This window comes from Vombatus ursinus, unplaced genomic scaffold (genome assembly GCF_900497805.2).
Source record: "Vombatus ursinus unplaced genomic scaffold, bare-nosed wombat genome assembly UNPS02011470.1, whole genome shotgun sequence".
Lineage (NCBI taxonomy): Eukaryota > Metazoa > Chordata > Mammalia > Diprotodontia > Vombatidae > Vombatus > Vombatus ursinus.
The window spans coordinates 17,430-34,129 of record NW_020951248.1 but is presented as its reverse complement, the minus strand read 5'-3'; the positions used below and the strand labels follow the sequence as shown (position 1 = coordinate 34,129).

General features: G+C 46.4%; 2 protein-coding genes across 6 annotated transcripts; both read left to right on the top strand.

The window, feature by feature from the left end:
* The first annotated feature begins 2,492 nt into the window (after positions 1-2,492).
* On the top strand, positions 2,493-10,337 carry LOC114038951 (phosphatidylinositol transfer protein beta isoform-like). 3 transcript variants are annotated; one of them, XM_027856485.1, is made up of 12 exons: positions 2,497-2,608; positions 2,982-3,012; positions 3,178-3,326; positions 3,426-3,517; positions 3,774-3,781; positions 3,883-3,957; positions 5,142-5,225; positions 5,363-5,440; positions 5,553-5,657; positions 6,667-6,789; positions 8,641-8,710; positions 9,971-10,337. In XM_027856485.1, exons 1-11 carry the CDS (start codon positions 2,589-2,591, stop codon positions 8,686-8,688), a joined length of 813 nt encoding a protein of 270 aa, XP_027712286.1. In that variant the 5' UTR covers positions 2,497-2,588; the 3' UTR covers positions 8,689-8,710; positions 9,971-10,337. The 3 variants fall into 3 exon arrangements, 2 of the variants coding, with proteins under 2 accessions (XP_027712286.1, XP_027712287.1); XM_027856486.1 differs by lacking the exon at positions 9,971-10,337 and adding an exon at positions 8,917-9,767; XR_003568609.1 differs by lacking the exon at positions 9,971-10,337 and having other exon boundaries at positions 2,493-2,608; positions 6,699-6,789.
* A 2,257-nt stretch (positions 10,338-12,594) lies between these two features.
* On the top strand, positions 12,595-16,162 carry LOC114038954 (interleukin-27 subunit alpha-like). 3 transcript variants are annotated; one of them, XM_027856490.1, is made up of 6 exons: positions 12,777-12,791; positions 13,378-13,558; positions 14,826-14,998; positions 15,122-15,220; positions 15,651-15,809; positions 15,919-16,162. In XM_027856490.1, exons 3-6 carry the CDS (start codon positions 14,921-14,923, stop codon positions 16,138-16,140), a joined length of 558 nt encoding a protein of 185 aa, XP_027712291.1. In that variant the 5' UTR covers positions 12,777-12,791; positions 13,378-13,558; positions 14,826-14,920; the 3' UTR covers positions 16,141-16,162. The 3 variants fall into 3 exon arrangements, with proteins under 3 accessions (XP_027712289.1, XP_027712291.1, XP_027712290.1); XM_027856488.1 differs by lacking the exon at positions 13,378-13,558 and having other exon boundaries at positions 12,595-12,791; XM_027856489.1 differs by lacking the exon at positions 12,777-12,791 and having other exon boundaries at positions 13,066-13,558.
* The last annotated feature ends 538 nt before the right edge of the window (positions 16,163-16,700 follow it).

Below are 16,700 nucleotides of genomic sequence, written 5' to 3'. Positions count from 1 at the left end.
AAGAAAGAAAGAAAGAAAGAAAGAAAGAAAGTAGGGTGTCAGGTAGATGCCAAAGCTGGATCAGCAGCCCTGAAAGGAATCGGGCAAGCCCTCACACCGGACAGCTAGTCTTCCTTGAAACCCACCCACCCAATATACCCTAGCTCTAGTAGTAGAGAATCAGTCAAGCTGTGGATAAAAAAGCAGACCTAAGGATCCTGGCTGAGCAGTTCAGCCAGCAGAACTGCTATACCCAGAGGGGAGCAGCATGAGGACTCCACAAGGGGAACATTGGGACCCTGTAGTACTGGAGGTAAGAGTACCTTTGGCCCTGTGTTCCTTCTAAGTAGACCTCACAATTAGGGTGCTCTAAGCTTCTGTCCTTTCTTCACATTTATGATGTGATTATTTATGCAATAGAGCATCACAGATTTATGGGCAAATGTTTTGTAACTACTGTAGTTATCATATCGTCATGGTAAATGCTTTGAGCTATTAAATGTAAGCTCACCAGTGGGGGCTTTTCACCTATAGTTTTAGGAGCTTGAACCCATGGAATACTAGAACCTATGAAAATATACACTTGCTGGGGGTGGGGTGGGAGAATCCAATCTGTGAGTGAGACTCTATGGTCCCTTTTCAGTTCTGATATTTTAGAATTCTATTTTTTAGACAGTAGAAATGTAATGAGAGGATGTCTTTCCTTGGATTCTGAAAATAGCACCAAGGAGGGATAAGACAGGGCCTAAGATCCATAGTTTCAGGTTGCTTGGTAGTAATAATAGTAATAACTTGTTAATATAATACTAAAGGATATGAAAAATCACTCTATATACATTATCACTAGGACAGTAAAATGCTTAGGTATTGGTATGGTAGATAGAGTGCTAGAACTGGAGTCTGAAAGACCTAAGTTCAAATGTAGCCTCAGATACTTACTAGCTATGTGATGGGGACAAGAAACTTAACTTGTCTGCCTCACTTTTCTCATCTATAAAATGAAGGTAATAATAGTACCTACCTCCCAGGGTTATAAGGATACAATTAGATACATAATTGTAAAGTGCTTTGTAAACCTTAAAGGACTATATAAATACTAGCTGTTATTATCACATTTGATTCTCACAACTCTGGAATGGGTGAGATTAAGACATTTTTCAGATGTGGAATCTGAGCCTCAGAGAAATTAAGTGATTTGTCCAGAGTCACATACCTACTAACTCTCTGAAGGCAGAAAAATCTGAACTCAGGTTTCTCCAACCATCAGCTAGGTAACAGATAGAGTACCAGGCCTAAAGTCTCCAGGAAGGCCCAAGTTAAAATATGATCTCAGATACTTACTAGCTGTGTGACCTGGCCAAGTCACTTAACCTGTTTGTCACAATTTCCCAAATGTAAAATGGGGGTCATTGTAGCCTCTACCTCCCTGGGTTGTTATGAGGATCAAATAAGATAATAATTGTGAACTACTTAGCATGGCATTTAGTAAGTGTTATATAAATGTTAGCTATTATTCTTAAATAATATTTTCTAACACTAAATATTATTATTAAACAATGATATATTATTATTTTATAATATGTTAAATATATTAATTTAGAACAGTGACTGGCACATAGTAAATGCTACATGTTGTTCAGTTTGGACTCTTAGTGACCTCATCTGGGGTTTTCTTGGCAAAGATACCAGAATGGTTTGTCATTTACTTCTCCAGCTCATTTTACAGATGGAGAACTGAGATAAATAAGGTTAGGGGACTTGCCCAGGGTCACACAGCTAGTGTATGAGGTCATATTTGAACTTAGGTCTTCCTCCACTCCAGGCCCAGCCTTCTACCCACTTCACCACCTAGTTGCCCCTAAGCACTAAACAAATGTTAGCTATTATTATTATTTCCGACTCCAAGTCCAGGATTACATCAAAGATGTACAATTGGAAGGGCCCTTACGCCAACTCTTTCACCTCGTTTTATAGTTGAGGAAATTTAGCCCCAGAAGAGGTAAAGTGAGGTCACACAGGTAGTACGAGGTCACAAACAGAATTTGAACCCAGGTCTCCTTTCTACTCTTCTGTGGGTCAGTGAGGCAGCATAGACACTTCCGAGAACGTTCCTACCTTCTGTCAGTCTCTTTGTTCACCCCTTATGCCACACCCTCAATCTCTGATACCCCTAAAGGTGGCGGCTTGACATAGAACTGTCCTTGCCTTCCAAAAACTACAGTTCCCAGCATAGCTAGCGCCAAATGCCCGCCCAGGAGACGGGGAGGGATGGCGCATTGCCCGCTGGGAATAGTAGTCCTTTCCGCCGGAGTTCTCGGCGCCTGGCACGTGTCTCCCTCAAGGGCCGGGTCTCCACGACTCTAGCTAGGATCTCTTCTCTACAGGGCCGGGAGGTGGGGAGCGCTTTTCCGGAGCCCTTTAGGATGACGTCATCTCGTCGAGCCCGAAGCCGCCCGGCCCCTGCCCACCACCGGGCGGAAATGGCTGAGATTGGGAGTTAGCGGTATTGTTGGGGAGCAGGGTCTCCAGTTTCCGCTTCCGGAAGGAGGGAGGGGTGGCCACCGGCCGGAGTGGGGTGGGGGGTCCCCATTAGAGAAACTAGAAGCGAGATGGTCCTGATCAAGGAGTTGTGAGTAGGGGTTCCGGGCCCGAATGGAATAGGAGGGTTCGGGGGCCGGTGTTCTGCAAAGTGCTGGTAGGGACCGGGACGGCAGGAGGGGGGCTGTGCACGGGAAATCCCTGGACCAGGAGGAGGGGGACTTTGCCCCAAATCCTTAACCAGTTTCTGCGTGCGTGGGCGAGTCGTTTTAATCTTTCTGGGCCTCAGTTTCGTCAGATGTAAAATGGGGAAAACCACGCTTGCACTACCCATCTGTCTCACTGTAGACCCAGCTCCGGAGAAGTAATGATTGTTCGTGACAATCACGGATGCAAAGAGAAAGGGTCTCCTCCCCCAGCCTTTCCCCACGCCCCTCACTCTGTGTCCCTTCTTCTTTTTGCAGTCGGGTGTTACTGCCCTGCTCCGTGGAGGAGGTGAGATGTTCCCCCCACCCACCTCCCAGTGCCTGGTTCTCACCCCACCTTCAGTTCTCCCCAAGGGTCCTCCCACCATCTGCCTGGGGGATGGGGGAGGCTGCCCACGGTCTGGGCTCTGTCCATTCCTCTTGCGTCACCCAGCTGTTTTCTCTCTACTCTCAGTATCAAGTGGGACAGTTGTATTCCGTGGCCCAGACCAGCAAGAATAACACGGGGGGCGGTGAGGGCATCGAGGTCCTCATCAATCAGCCCTACGAGGGGGGTCCTGGTGAGCGGGGCCAATTTACCCACAAGATCTACCATCTGCAGAGGTGAGGGTAGCTGGGGCACGCAACCTGGAGAGGGCATCGGGATGGTTCTGGCTTGGCCTGGACTTTCAGCCCTTGACCCTGGCTTCTTTCACACTGCAGCAAGGTTCCAGGATTTGTTCGCCTGTTCGCCCCTGAGGGTTCCCTGGTGTTTCATGAGAAGGCCTGGAATGCCTACCCGTACTGCCGCACTGGTGAGGACAGTTTAGGTGGCCAGGGCAAGAGAAGGCCAGAGGCCTGGGTCTGAAAAAAGGCGAGGGGTCCTGGAACATCAGAAACCTGAGTTAGGCACTCTCTGTCCTGGGATGGGAGAGCTGGTGGCTGGGAGGCCCCTTATGTTACATAGCTGTAATCGGTTACTCTTCTTTTCCCCATCTTTTTTCTTTTGCCTTTTTTCTTCATTTCGCTAAAATTACTTGCCTTCCATCTGGCCACTGCTGTCTACCTTAGTCATCACGGTAAGATGTCCCTCTTATCAGAGAATGGGGAGGGCCAACTTGGGTTTAGCCAAAACACATAGCTGGCTTTCACTAAGTCTTTCCCTATTTTTTCTATCCAGAATGAATATATGAAGGATGATTTCTTCATCAAGATTGAAACCTGGCATCATCCAGACATGGGGACTCAGGACAACGTGAGTGTGAAGTAAATCTTAGTGAGACTGTAGAATAGTTAGAGCACTGGCCTAGAGTCAGGAAGACTTGAGTTCAAATCTTGCCCCTAACACTAGCTGGGTGACCTGGGCAAGTCACTTAACCTTTGTCTGCCTCACTTTCCTCAATGGACGTAATCATAGCAACTATCTTCCACGGTTGTTGTGAGGATTAAATGAGGTAATATTAGTAAAGCTCTTAGCTTGGCATGTAGTAGGTACTTAATAAATGCACCTTCTCTTCCCCTTTCACCTAGATGTCTGGCTATGTTTACCTCTAAGAACTTCAGTCACTAGCCCTTTGTTCCCTACCCTCACTGTTTGTCCTCTATCCCTAGAGAACTTAGGGGTCTCCTGTACTGATTATTTCTTGTCCATCCTTATAGCCTCTATTTTCCAACAGAAACTTCATATGGGCAGGTCTAAGCATGGCTCCCCAATCACACCTCTGTACTTTTGCCTTTCCATCCTTCCCCACCCCCACCCCGGGCAAAGAAAATTCCCTATCTTGTCTCCTTCCATTCTGAAAATCCTGTTTTTGTCAAGGCTTAACTTGAACTCCTTCTCATGAAACCTTCTCTAGCTCCTTGGGCCTCTTCCTTCTCCAGAATCCTATTAGCAGCACTTATAATCAGCTCCACAAAGCTTAGTACTTAATTATTTTCTGTTTTACCTGTAGTAGGTTGCTTCTCACATTAGATTAAGGTCTTTGAAAGCAAGCATCATGTCTTATACTTCTCTTGTGTCCCCATACAGTGCCCACTACAGTGCTGAGCACCTAGTAGGTGTTCAATACATGCATGTTGATTGACTGGTATTTCTCGTACCGGTTCTCTGCTGGGACTGGACAGATGTTACCAAGCTCCTCCTATGGGAGCCCAGCCTTCCCTTTCCAGAGAGGAGGTAGAATGCTGAATCTCTACCATATAAAGTAGTTCTTAGTTACACATATCCTGTCTTGTATCGTTCATGGTTGTTTCATGTGTTTGAGTATTCTTTACTAGAATATAAGCCCTTGGAGGGCATAGTGCCTTACGCTTTTTGTACTCCTCACAGTGGCTGAGCACGTAGCAGGTGCTCATTAAACACTTACTCATTGACTTCCCTCTGCCTCCATTGTCTGCTCCCATCACAAGCATCCTGTTCTCTCTCCACCCTTTCACTAGGTTCACCATCTTGATGCAGAGACATGGAAGGAGGTAGAGGTGGTTCCTATTGACATTGCTGATCGGACGCAAGTGTCTGATGAGGTAAGTGAAGTAGATCTGGGGACCGGAGGAGAGGCCATGCCTAGGCCTCAGGAAGGACAGAGGGCTGGGAACAAAGGCCTGGAGACCCTTTGGGAGGAGGTTGAAGTTTCTTTCACAGCTCCCTCTCTCCCTTCCAGGATTATAAACCAGAAGAGGACCCTGCTCTCTTCAGGTCTGTCAAAACAGGACGTGGCCCTTTGGGACCCAACTGGCAGGTAGACTGTTTCTTTATACTTGCCCAAACTGGGCAAGGCTAGGCCAGGTAGAGGCTTGGTCCCCAAAAAACTATTGGGTCAGCAGTGTATCTACGTTTATATCTTTGTACAGAGGGAATTGTTGAAACATCCACCCCACATGTGTGCCTACAAACTGGTGACTGTCAAGTTCCGATGGTGGGGGCTCCAGGGACGAGTGGAGAGCTTCATCCATAAGGTTGGAGGAGGTGGATAGGGTGGCCTTGGGTTCTGACTCGGAGGGTGGGAGACAGGAGACCAAGATTCATTCAGGCTCTTACATAAAAGGCTGAGATAAAGATGTAAAATCTTTTAGCTCTGACACAGGTAGGGGCCTGGGAACAATGGAACCCTGGGTCTTTGTGACAGATGGGCTCATGTTGGTGTACTTTCAGAGTAACGTATTATACTCTGAGATGACAGGAGAGACTAGCGTGTGATCTATCTTTTTGTCTTTTCCCTGCTCTGGATAGAAGGAGGGGAAAAACCTACTTAGATCATTGGAGCACCCTAAGCCTCCCATGTATAATGAGGTGACTTCCTGTCTGGCTGAGAGTGAGCCTGTAGTTGTAGAACAGCTGGATAAATCCCCCATTGGCTTTGGGGCATTCTTGGTCCACAGAAAGAGCACCATGTCTAGAGAGAATCATGACCCCAACTTAGGCCATGGGGAATTACAGCATAGTATAGGAAGTTAAGTGTGAGCCCATCTGGGACTAAATCCACATCTTTATTTTGCACTGTCATCTTCTCCTAGGGAATTATTTCTGGATTTGTGTATTCTCTAGAAAGACAATCTTGTGATCTGGAGTGTAGGTTGATAGGGTGGAAAGGAAAGAGGGCGTGGCTTCTAAAACCAGGTGTCTGGTAAGAGTTGCAAGTAAATGGAAAAAAGAGATGTAGATTGGGTTTATGACATCACTCAACCCAAGGAACTAGGCATACTGAAAGATAAGGCAAAGTCCAGAGGCTTGGTGCCTACTGTTGGACATCAGAAAGATGAGAAATTAGGGCCTAGAGCCAAAAGCAAGATCGCTTGGACCAAGTCCAAAGAAGTGCTCTTGCCCCATGAAGCTGATCAAGACCATTGGGGCCTAAGGCCTGTGAAGAACCGGGTCAGAACAGTGCACTGACAGGGAGAGTCGGTGGATTCTTGCATCTTGGTTGTGCGTGCTGCTTCTCGTAGAACCCTCCCCCTCTTCCCACAGCAAGAAAAGCGGCTCTTCACCAACTTCCACAGGCAGCTGTTCTGTTGGCTGGATCAGTGGGTTGATCTGTCCATGGAGGACATCCGGAACCTGGAGGAGGAGACCCAGCGAGAACTGGACCAGGTAACAGTTCAGCATGGCAGGTAGATGGGGAGAACTGGGAAAACTGACCAGTCAGTCGGCACGTATTGATGCCCCATTACTGTAATCTCAGCACCGAACCAGGGGCCCAGTGGACCTCCTGGAGGACAGGGTCCATCCTATCTTTCTATTTTTTTTCTCTGATGCCTTGCCTGTAGCAAGCAATCAATAAATGTTTGAATTAATTGAATAGGGAGGTGTTAGGAGAAAGAGAAGACTTGGAGAGCTTACTCTGCCCTGAAGGAGCTTACAACCTAGAGACTGATAGATAACGCTGTATGATTTAGATTGGTTTTCCTGACAACAGCCATATGAATGAGGTAGCGCCAAGTATCGTTATCCCCATTTTGAAGAAAAGGAAACTGAAACTCAGGTTGCCCATGGTCATACAACGAGGGAGTATCTGAGGAAAGAGTCAAACCCAGGTCTCCTGATTCTGAGGTTAGGAGCAGAATATTCTAATAGAGGAGCAAAGGTGCCAACTAAGGCAGATGAATCCAGGACCGCTCCTCGCCCAACCCACGTTAAAAGAGGGTTCTCAAGTAAGGCAAGGTAGGGTGATTCAAAAGAGCTCTGAGAGCTCTGGGTTTTAACTAGACTGCATCTCCCGCCATACGTTGTTGGGCAAGCCACTTCTCTGCAGGCGTGTGTTTCCTCCTCTGACAATGAAGGAGATGGCCCTGCTGACTGCTAAGCTCCCTTTGGTTCTAGTGTTCTGTGGGTGTATTTCTTGTTATCCATCTGATCCTGTGTCTGACTCCTCTTGCTCTTTGGTTCTGCCTCCAGACCTCCTAGTATGGTTTTAGCTCCATTTCTTTGGTTCAGTCCCCAGGGGAGATTTGAGAAGAGATAGTAAGCGAAAGAGTTCTGGTGCTAGCCCACCAGGAATACTCTCTGGAGTTAGCATTTTAGATTATTTTTTTTATTAATTAATTAATTTTTAGTTTTCAATAATCACTTTCATAAGCTTTTGAGTTTTATATCTTTCTCTCCCTCCCTCCCAAAGACATCGTGCAATCTAATATAGGCTCTGCATATACATTCCTATTGAACATATTTTCACATTAGTTATGTTGTTATTTTTTTAAGTGTTGTTATTATCCCCTTTTTATTTTTTTTTAATTTTTATTAATTCAGTTTTAATTTTCAACATTCACTTCCATAAGCTTTTGAGTTTTAAATTTTCTCCCCCTCCCTCCCCAAGATAGTGTGCAATGTGATATAGGCTCTACATATACATTCTTATTAAACATATTTTCACATTAGTCATGTTGTAAAGAAGACTTAGAACCAATAGGAGGAACCACAAAAAAGAAGAAACAAAACAAAACAGAAGGGAAAAAAAGAGCAAATAGTATACTTCGATCTGCATTCAAACTTCATAGTTCTTTTTCTGGATGTGGATAGCATTTTCCATCATGAGACCTTTGGAGATGTCTTAGATCCTTGCATTGCTGAGAAGGGCTGAGTCTATTGAAGTTAGTCATCACACAACGTGGCTGTTACTGTGTACAAGTTCTCCTGGTTCTGCTCACTTCACTCCGCATCAGTCCATACAAGTCTTTCCAGGTTTTTCTGAAGTCTGCTTGCTCATCATTTCTTATAGCACAATAGCATTCCATTACATTCATATACTAGATTATTTTTAAAGTGATGTATTGGAACCTGGGAACAAAGCTGAAGAGGAAGAAAAAGTGGGAAAAAATATAGGCGATATGTGGTCACAAAACTAGGAAAGGTACATATTAGATTGGGTAGGGGTTCCCATTTCCTAGTGAGGACAAACACCACCAGCTCCCATAGCCTCCATTCTCATTCCACTCTGGGTTTCAGATGCGGAAGACGGGACCAGTGAGGGGCATGAGAGCCAGTGATGACTGAGACCTCAGCCAGACCTGGGCAGGTAAGGAGGGCCCTGGAAAGGTCTGCTTGGGAGGAGGAGGTACCAGGCTGCCTTTGAACATGGTAGAGTGCTGGTCAGTGGTGTCCTGCTTGGTGAAATGCCAGGCTTCAGGTGCCTCTGTCCTCCTTGCCACCACCACCCAAGGACCTGGGGGGTTCACCTGGGCTGAAAACTTGGTGCCTTATCTCCTCTGTATCCCTCCTCAGTAGTGAGTCATCAGCAAGACCATATTCAGGCCAGTTGTTTAGAGTGCACGAGCCTACTTTAACTCCAGTGTGAGGATGCTCAGGGTCCAGACTCTACAGGTTGGTAATTGCAGGTGCCCAGCATAGTTTCAGAGTGCAGTCTTGTCCAGCTTAGGAGGTAAGTCTTAGAGATTTCATAGGTTGGGATTCTTTTTTCTTTAAAATTTTTTTAAAAATATAAACATAGTAGCCATCAATAAAACCAAATATTCATATATGTGAACAAAACTTTTCTTAATGAAGTACCTAAAATTCCAGTCTACCAGACCTGGATTCTTCTACCAAGTTCCCCTCATACCAGCCCCGTTGTGATTTAGGGTCATATCTGCCCTGCTCCCTGAGAAATTTGTTCTTTTTAGTTCCCCTTGCTTCTGCCCTCAGCAAAAGGCAGAGCTCTGTTTCCAAGTTCTCTGTCTCCCAACCTCAGAGGAAATAGGCCCTTTCTGCCTGGGTCTCCGGGCAGTCTGCCCCAAAAGGAGGCTTCTGATCAGTTAGACTCTGCTGGTCCCCCATCCCCCTGCCCCTACTCCCTTCTGCTACTCTCCTGCCAATTTTTCTTATATCATCTCATTTCTCTCCTTTGTTGCCCCCTGATTAATCCCAGTGTACCTTGTTTCAAAATTATCTTTTCACTGATTATTTACTCTCTTTTCTTTGGCATACATTTGTGTATGTGAGCTCTTTGGTTTACTTAGAACATACATCTAATCTAGGGAAGATTCAGTAAAAACATGAATGGGAGGGGCAGCTAGGTGGCGCAGTGGATAGAGCTCTGGCCTTGGAATCAGGAGGACCTGAGTTCAAATTCGGCCTCAGACACTTGACATGTACTAGCTGTGTGACCCTAGGCAAGTCCCTTAACCCTGATTGCCTCAACCAAAATGCAAAAAAAAACCCCAAAACAAAACAAAAAACCAAACCGTGAATGGGGGAGTTATTCATTATACCCCATCTCAGGAAAAACCAAACCCACATCCCACCCTGCCTTCTCAACTTCTTCCTCTCTTATACCCAGGTACCTACCCCGAGATGGAAAATTGAAGGGAATTTGGTGCAGTGTCGACCCAGTAGGCAGGAGGAAAGAGTGAAGCTGCTGCTTTTGGGGTGGGGTGGCAAGGATGGGATGCCTGTCTGCTCCTCTCCAGCTCTATCCCACCATTCTCTCCTACCCTGGAGCATTTGCCATTCCCAGATACCTGGGGACCGAGAGTTGGAGTAACATTCCAGGGCCAAACACTACAACCGCTGCTCCCTTTCAAGCCTGGAAAGGACACAGGAAGTAGGGACAACTTGATTTACCACTGTTCCTGATGCCAATGGAGTCAATGCTGCACAGTAATAAAGTCCACATGGGCCCCTGGGCCTCACGTTGTTGTCTGTGAGGGTGTGTGTGTACTTTGAGGGGTGTAGGGAGGTGGGTCTTTACCTCCTGTCCCACCCTGCCCTTGGGCCCTGGCTCCACTGACCCTGCCCTGGGCCCAATAATAATAATAATAGCTTACATTTATGTAGTGCTTCATTTGGTCCTTGTAGAAACCATATGAGGCAGGACAAGGAACATCTCTATTTTACAGATAAGACTGAGAGTCAGAGAGGCTATGAGTTGATCAGGGTCTAACAGAAGTAAGTAGTCAGCAGGAAATAGAACTGGAATTTTTTGACCACTAGTTCAGTGTCTTTCTCAAGACCCCGTCAGTTCTAAAGACATGGAGCACCCCCTTCAGCTCCATGCTTCTCAAGGACCCAGAATAGGCTCTTTTCTCCCTCGGTGATTCAAGGGAACCCATTCCTGGCTCCTGGTTTTTCTTTGTGCCACAGGGTGAGTTGTGGGGAGATACCTTTTCTGTCTTCAAAGTGATGAGTAGAAGAAAGAGCTTTGTCACCTGGGAGCTGACTCCATAGAGGTTAGGGATTTCTGTCTCCCAGTAGTAGCAGGATTTTGAGGCACCCATGGGAACCCAGAAAGAGAGCCTCGCTTGTCTTCATGGTGAGCTCCTTAGGACACAATTGTAAAGCCCCTCCCACCCCAAGGAAAAAAAATGTGGGGCTGTGTGAGGGAGAGGGAGGCCTGGATTTGATTTCTCTGCTCAGGACACAGCCACTTGTTAACTAAAGCAGTGTCCAAGAGTTCACATTTTTAAGAACTGTATTGAGGAGGAAAGGAAGTAAGATGCCTAGCAGAACAAAATTTTGGAAGAACCAAAATACCCAGAAGTGAAAAATGTCCAGCTAAGTTCTAGCTGCTGTGACCTTTCCTTTGCCTACTAAGGGGGATCAGGCCATGTGGTCTATAAGAAGGATAGCTAGTTCATTCTGGAGGTGAAACCTAGCATCCCCCTTGTGCTGACCACTTTGCTGAACCCAACTTCCATCTACTTTCTTCCCTCTTTAGACCTCTACACCCTTCTTAATCATTCAGTGACCCCCATCTCTGATCCTTCCAACTGCTTCCCTTGACATATTTCTTTAAAAAAAATTTTGAATTCATAGGAAAAAGAAATGAAGTTCTTTGTCCAAATAGCATCTCATTATGGAGGTGACTTGGGAAAGATCATACACCCTTCAGACAGCCCTGGGTCTCTCTTCCTCCATGGCCATTGATTCCTGGAAGCCCTTAGTTCTCCAGAGTGACTAGGTTCCTGGGGAAAAAATTGGTATTTCCCTGGCCTGGAGAGCCAGCTCGAGTAGTGCCCATGCTAAAGGACTGTAGGAGGGAAGCATGGGGAAGCCCCCTCTGGTTTCTTTCTCACTGCCAGGGACCTAGCTGGGAAATCCCACAGGCTGTAAATGGAAAGTGGCAGCAGTTGCCGTTGGGAAGAATAAGAAACCCCCAATACTGCTTCCCCTCCCAAAGGTGGGAAATCCAGGGGAAGAGAAGGACAGGAAGCAGAAGGCAATCCTAGGATCTTAATGGGCTGGCAAGCCTAAGGACTGTAAGGATCATTACCAGTGAGGACAGTTTTCTCATGTATCCCAGCCACACCCCTAACTTTGGCCATGATATCAATCTTTAATACCAGCCATCAACTGATGAATAAAAGACAGATTTTGTAATCCCACAGATTTTCTTTTAATCCCAGCCACAGACTAACCCCTCATCTTGGTCATATAATGACTCCAGCTGTGGCCACAGATTGACTCAATCCTAGCCTCAAATTGACCCCAAATCCAACCACTGATCCCTAACTTGACCATAGACTGATGCCAGCCATGGGTTAATTCCCTAACAACCATAGCCTGATACCCTAACCAAGCACAAGGTATTAAAATTCTATAATCTGAAAAAGAGTCAGAATAAGTGTGAATCTTTCAGTACAACTTGTTCCCTTCCACTCTTGATGGGGGAAAGCCCTCAAAACTATTTTTCTTGTGGCTGCCTGGTCAATGTCATTTAATGGGAAAGACAGCCTCATTTTAGAAATGTGCAAGAAATGGGCAGGTAATTTATGTCTGCAGGAAAAACAGATGGACATACCATACTGCTAATGCAGCGAGTGTTCTGTAAAGAGTCTGAACTGTTAAAAATTCAAAGAGGGTGAGATGATGCGAGAATCGAACTGGAGATGGTAAACGGCAGAGAGGAAGAGCTGAGACCCAGCTACCTAAGGAGGAAGCCAGTCCATTATCCCAACCCCTATGTTGCCAAAAAAACTCCAGGCCCCCTGACTATGGGAAGGGAAATTACATTTCCCCATTTCAGAGGAGATCGAGAGCAAAGCCGAAAGTGTAAGTAGGAGGGAAACTGAAAGTGGGGGCTGGCCCCCCGTATAAGAACCCCAAGAAGGGGGATGGCTGGTAAGAAAGACATTGGCGGAAGATGAGAGACAGGAGCTGGCGTGAGTCATGGAATAGGGAGTAGACTAATTGAGCCTCTGGAATTGAGGGATTTGGGGATGAAGGGTGGATTTTGGGATGTGTGGGCCAAAGGGTTTGTGGCATAGAACCAAGGACCAAGGGGAAAAGATTCCCTGAAAGAGAAGACAAGATAGAGTTGAAGGGAAAAAGAGGGCACAGTATGGTAAGGCAAGAGGGTGGGGCCCTAGTTCTACTGGAAAGGGGTTACGGGGCAGGCAGGGAGTCTTGCTCCCAATAGAGGACCATGGTGTTGGGGGCAAGGGGCAAGTAAGATCTGTAATGAAACTATAGACCAAGACTGAGTGGAGGAATCTATTTTACTTGGCATAATGAAGTCTAGGGGTCTAAGGGGTAGGAATGGGCTATTTAGGGGCCACTTCAGCTTCTGGTCATAAAGCCCCTAGGTAAGTAGGTTTCTCCATTGAGTTTCAGGCTGTATGACTGCCATCTCACAAACTTGATTCTTTGTAGGGGGAGAAATAGTGGTGCTAGATTTCCTCTTCCAGAACAATATTAAACTGGAATCTAAGAGCTAAGAATCACAGTGGTCCCTCATCCCAAATATAGGACTGTCTGGTTGATCAAGGGGAGTGATGATACTTCAACTCTCTTGATCCCATCCCCTGAAGGGCTTCCCGTGCAACTGAGATGGGAAGAATAAGTCCTCTTGAGTACTGGAACCCAGGATGAACTACACAATGGAGAAGGCAGGAATGGAGAAGGAAAAAGCCAGGTTAAGGTGTAAGAGGTGGGGGCATTCTTTATCTGGGGAGAGGGATGGTTAGAACATGGACAAGGATGAGATCAATGGCAGAGTTTTGGTTTGTATTTAGTGGAGAGTTGGGTAACTCCAGTAATTAAAAGATTTTCTTTTCCTGAAAGAGAAGCCCCAGACCACTAATTCTTTCAGACTCCTATCCCTCTACCCCTTCTACTACTCCCCATTCCTGCCCTCCCACCATCCTTTATTTCTCTTTCCCACCCCCTAATCCTGTCCTTCAAGATTTTTCCCTTCCTCAATCCTTTCCCCTAACTTACATCTTCTGTCTCTCCCTCTGACCCATACCTCTCTCCCCTTCCTTAACCTTTAATCCTCTATCTTTACCTGACCACTTTCCTAACCCTATTATCCCTCCATTCAGTCCCATGCCTGTGTACCCTTCTCCAACTCTCATCCCTTTTTCAACCTTCATTCCTCTGTCCTTACAAGGTTCACCCAAAAGTAACATTCTTCTCTTTGATTTCCACCCCTGTCCTTCTGACCCTATTCTTTGTCCTTACTCCAACATCCACTCATTTTCTCTTCACCTCAACCCTCATCCCTCTGTCCCTCATCCATTGATATTCCCCCAACCCTTTCTCCTGAACCTCCATGGTCTTTCTTCCCCACCTTGTTGTCTGTTAATTTAAAGATTTAGCAAATATTGAAGTACCTTCTCTGTGGAGAGCACTGCGCTAGTATAAAAATTAAATAAAGACCTTTCTCTCATTCATAGAGCTCACAACTTGCATGCATGCACACACACATGCACACACATGGATAGACATTCACATTTCTGTAGTTCTTGCCCCACTAATCCCATCTCTCTTTTCTACTTCTCAATCCTCCATTCCTTTCTCCAAAAGTCCTTTCCCTATCACAGCCTCATTCTATCTGTTCCCTAGATCTCTATCCTTGTTCCTTTTCAACCTCTGATGTTCTAGATCAGGAGGGAATCCAATATATTCTGGGAAGTCTGAGTAGTCCCAATCCTACTGGACCCCCAGATTTACCACCCCTCTATACACACACCTATCCAGCCAGGTAAAAGGGAGCCCAAACTCATTGGTTCCTTGGGATTGGGATGCCCTAGGAGCCCCCTGCCATACTCTGGGAGCCCTGGGCCAGGCTAATCTTTCTCAAAGACCATTAGAGTTGGAGCCAGCTGTGCTCAGCATCCTCTTCAACTGCTCATTCACTCCCTTCTCCCCTGTTCTACTTTCTCCTGATCTCTTGTTCTCTTCCCTTTTTCAAGGATTTAATCTCTTGCTGCTCTCCTTGCTCGTGAGCAAAGCTGTCATCTGGGGGTTCCCATGGCCTCGAGGGCAACCTCCACATGGTTTGCTGGACATGAGGAGTGAGTTCAAGATCAGCCTGAGGCTTGCCAGAAAGCTGCTTTCAGAGATCCGGGGTATTGCCCACCTCTTTGTGAGTCAACAGAATCCAATTGACTAGGGAGTGGAAAAACTTGCTGAGGCTTGGTTGGCAGGAGGTTGGCAAGAAAAGCCACCTTGGAGAGCTCCCCCCCCCATTAAACTTTTGCTTCTACAGGCAGATACTCATCTGGTTGGGGTGTCCTTGGACTTCCTACCCCTGAGGGAACAGCTTCCTAATGTTACCATGACATTCAAGACCTGGCTTCAACTTTCAGTAAGTTAGGGAAGAGGATGTGCTGTCAGGGTTGAAGTTGAAGAAGCTCCTGAGGGTGAGGATGGGGTTAGGGTTTTGAGCATGAGGATGATGATGGATGAGGGACTGAGATAGGGAGTAGTGGATAAGACTGAGATGGATAGGATAGGGTGGAGGAGGGGTATGAAGGGCTGGGATATGGGATGAGGATAAGGATAGGATAGAATGGGGATAATGATGAAGGTATAAAATGTGATTGGCAATGGAGGATGAGGAGGGGTTTGAAGTAGTTGCACAGAAGAAGGAATAAAGAAAATGGTGGGCTAGAGATGGAGTTGGTGTTTGAAATGATCTTATGATTGAGTCAAAGCCTGGGTGTCAGGGTTCTGTGTTGAGAACTTTTGATCCCCTGCCTTAACCCTATTTTCCTGTCTGATTCTTCCTTTCCCAGGACCCAGATCGACTTTGTTCCCTTTCCAGACTTCTGGGCCACTTCCAGGATCCTCTAGGAGAACTAGAGAGCCACCAGGGCTGGCAGGGTTCCCTGAGGAAACGGCTGTGGATCGCTCAGCTGGACCTTAGAGACCTGCAGTCACATGTCCATTTCCAGGTGTGGCCACCCTTCCCTCTGCCCTCTAGGCTCACTGATATCCTGAGCAACTCTCTGCTTTTATCCTGGTCTGTGTGAGACCCTCTTGATCACTTGTCTCTTGTCATAGATGAAGGCTACAGGATACAGTCCTCTGGAGCATAAGGAAACACTGGGTCCGGAGGAGAGGGCCTTCGGAAGACTTTCTCTCACTGCGCACCAGGTCTCCTGGCCACAGCTCCTGAGCACCTACCAGCTTCTCCGATCCCTGGAACTAGTCCTTGCCCGAGCTGTCCGAGATTTCCTTCTGCTCTCAAGGGGGATTGCTCACACACAGTCCCTGGCTACTTAAGAAGTACAGTCTTCAACCAAGGAGTGATGACCCTCTACTACCTGTATCACCTTCCAGGATTGTTTCCCTCCCTCCCTTACATTTGGTTTCCAACCTGAGGCCAAGCTTCCTGCCCTGAGCCATTTGGGAGGGAGAGATCCCAGATTTTAGTCCAATTACCCATCCCCTGCCAGTGGTATCATCTCTGGTTAGGAGACTGACTTGTGCCCCTTTGGGTTCTCTTCCATCTCATCTGCTAAGCCCATTCCCATTCCATAATTTAAGAGCCCTTCAAGTTCAGAGAAGATATTTATTTCTTGGATATTTATTTATTTTTCAGGAAAGTGTTGCTTGTATTTATTCTTTTTTGCAAAACAAACAAACAAACAAAAAAAACAAACCAAGGATAGTCTTCCTTCAAGAGTGAGATCATATACTCGTTCTTGGGCAACCTAATAATAAACACTCACAACCCCTCTTTCTCTCTTTCTCCTCTGAGCACATAAGTCCTCTGGGTGGGCCCTATAGCAGAAAGTATGGTCACTTGGGAACAGGAAAATAGAGGGGAGAAAAGCAAAAGG

Bases quoted from the DNA above. Each gene is read 5' to 3' on its own strand.
- LOC114038951 (XM_027856485.1), top strand. From the start codon at position 2,589: ATGGTCCTGATCAAGGAGTT. The intron at 2,609-2,981 runs GTGAGTAGGGGT...TTCTTTTTGCAG, and splicing joins ATGGTCCTGATCAAGGAGTT to TCGGGTGTTACTGCCCTGCT. The intron at 5,226-5,362 runs GTAAGTGAAGTA...TCTCCCTTCCAG, and splicing joins GGACGCAAGTGTCTGATGAG to GATTATAAACCAGAAGAGGA.
- LOC114038954 (XM_027856488.1), top strand. The intron at 14,999-15,121 runs GTGAGTCAACAG...TTGCTTCTACAG, and splicing joins GGGGTATTGCCCACCTCTTT to GCAGATACTCATCTGGTTGG. The intron at 15,810-15,918 runs GTGTGGCCACCC...CTCTTGTCATAG, and splicing joins AGTCACATGTCCATTTCCAG to ATGAAGGCTACAGGATACAG.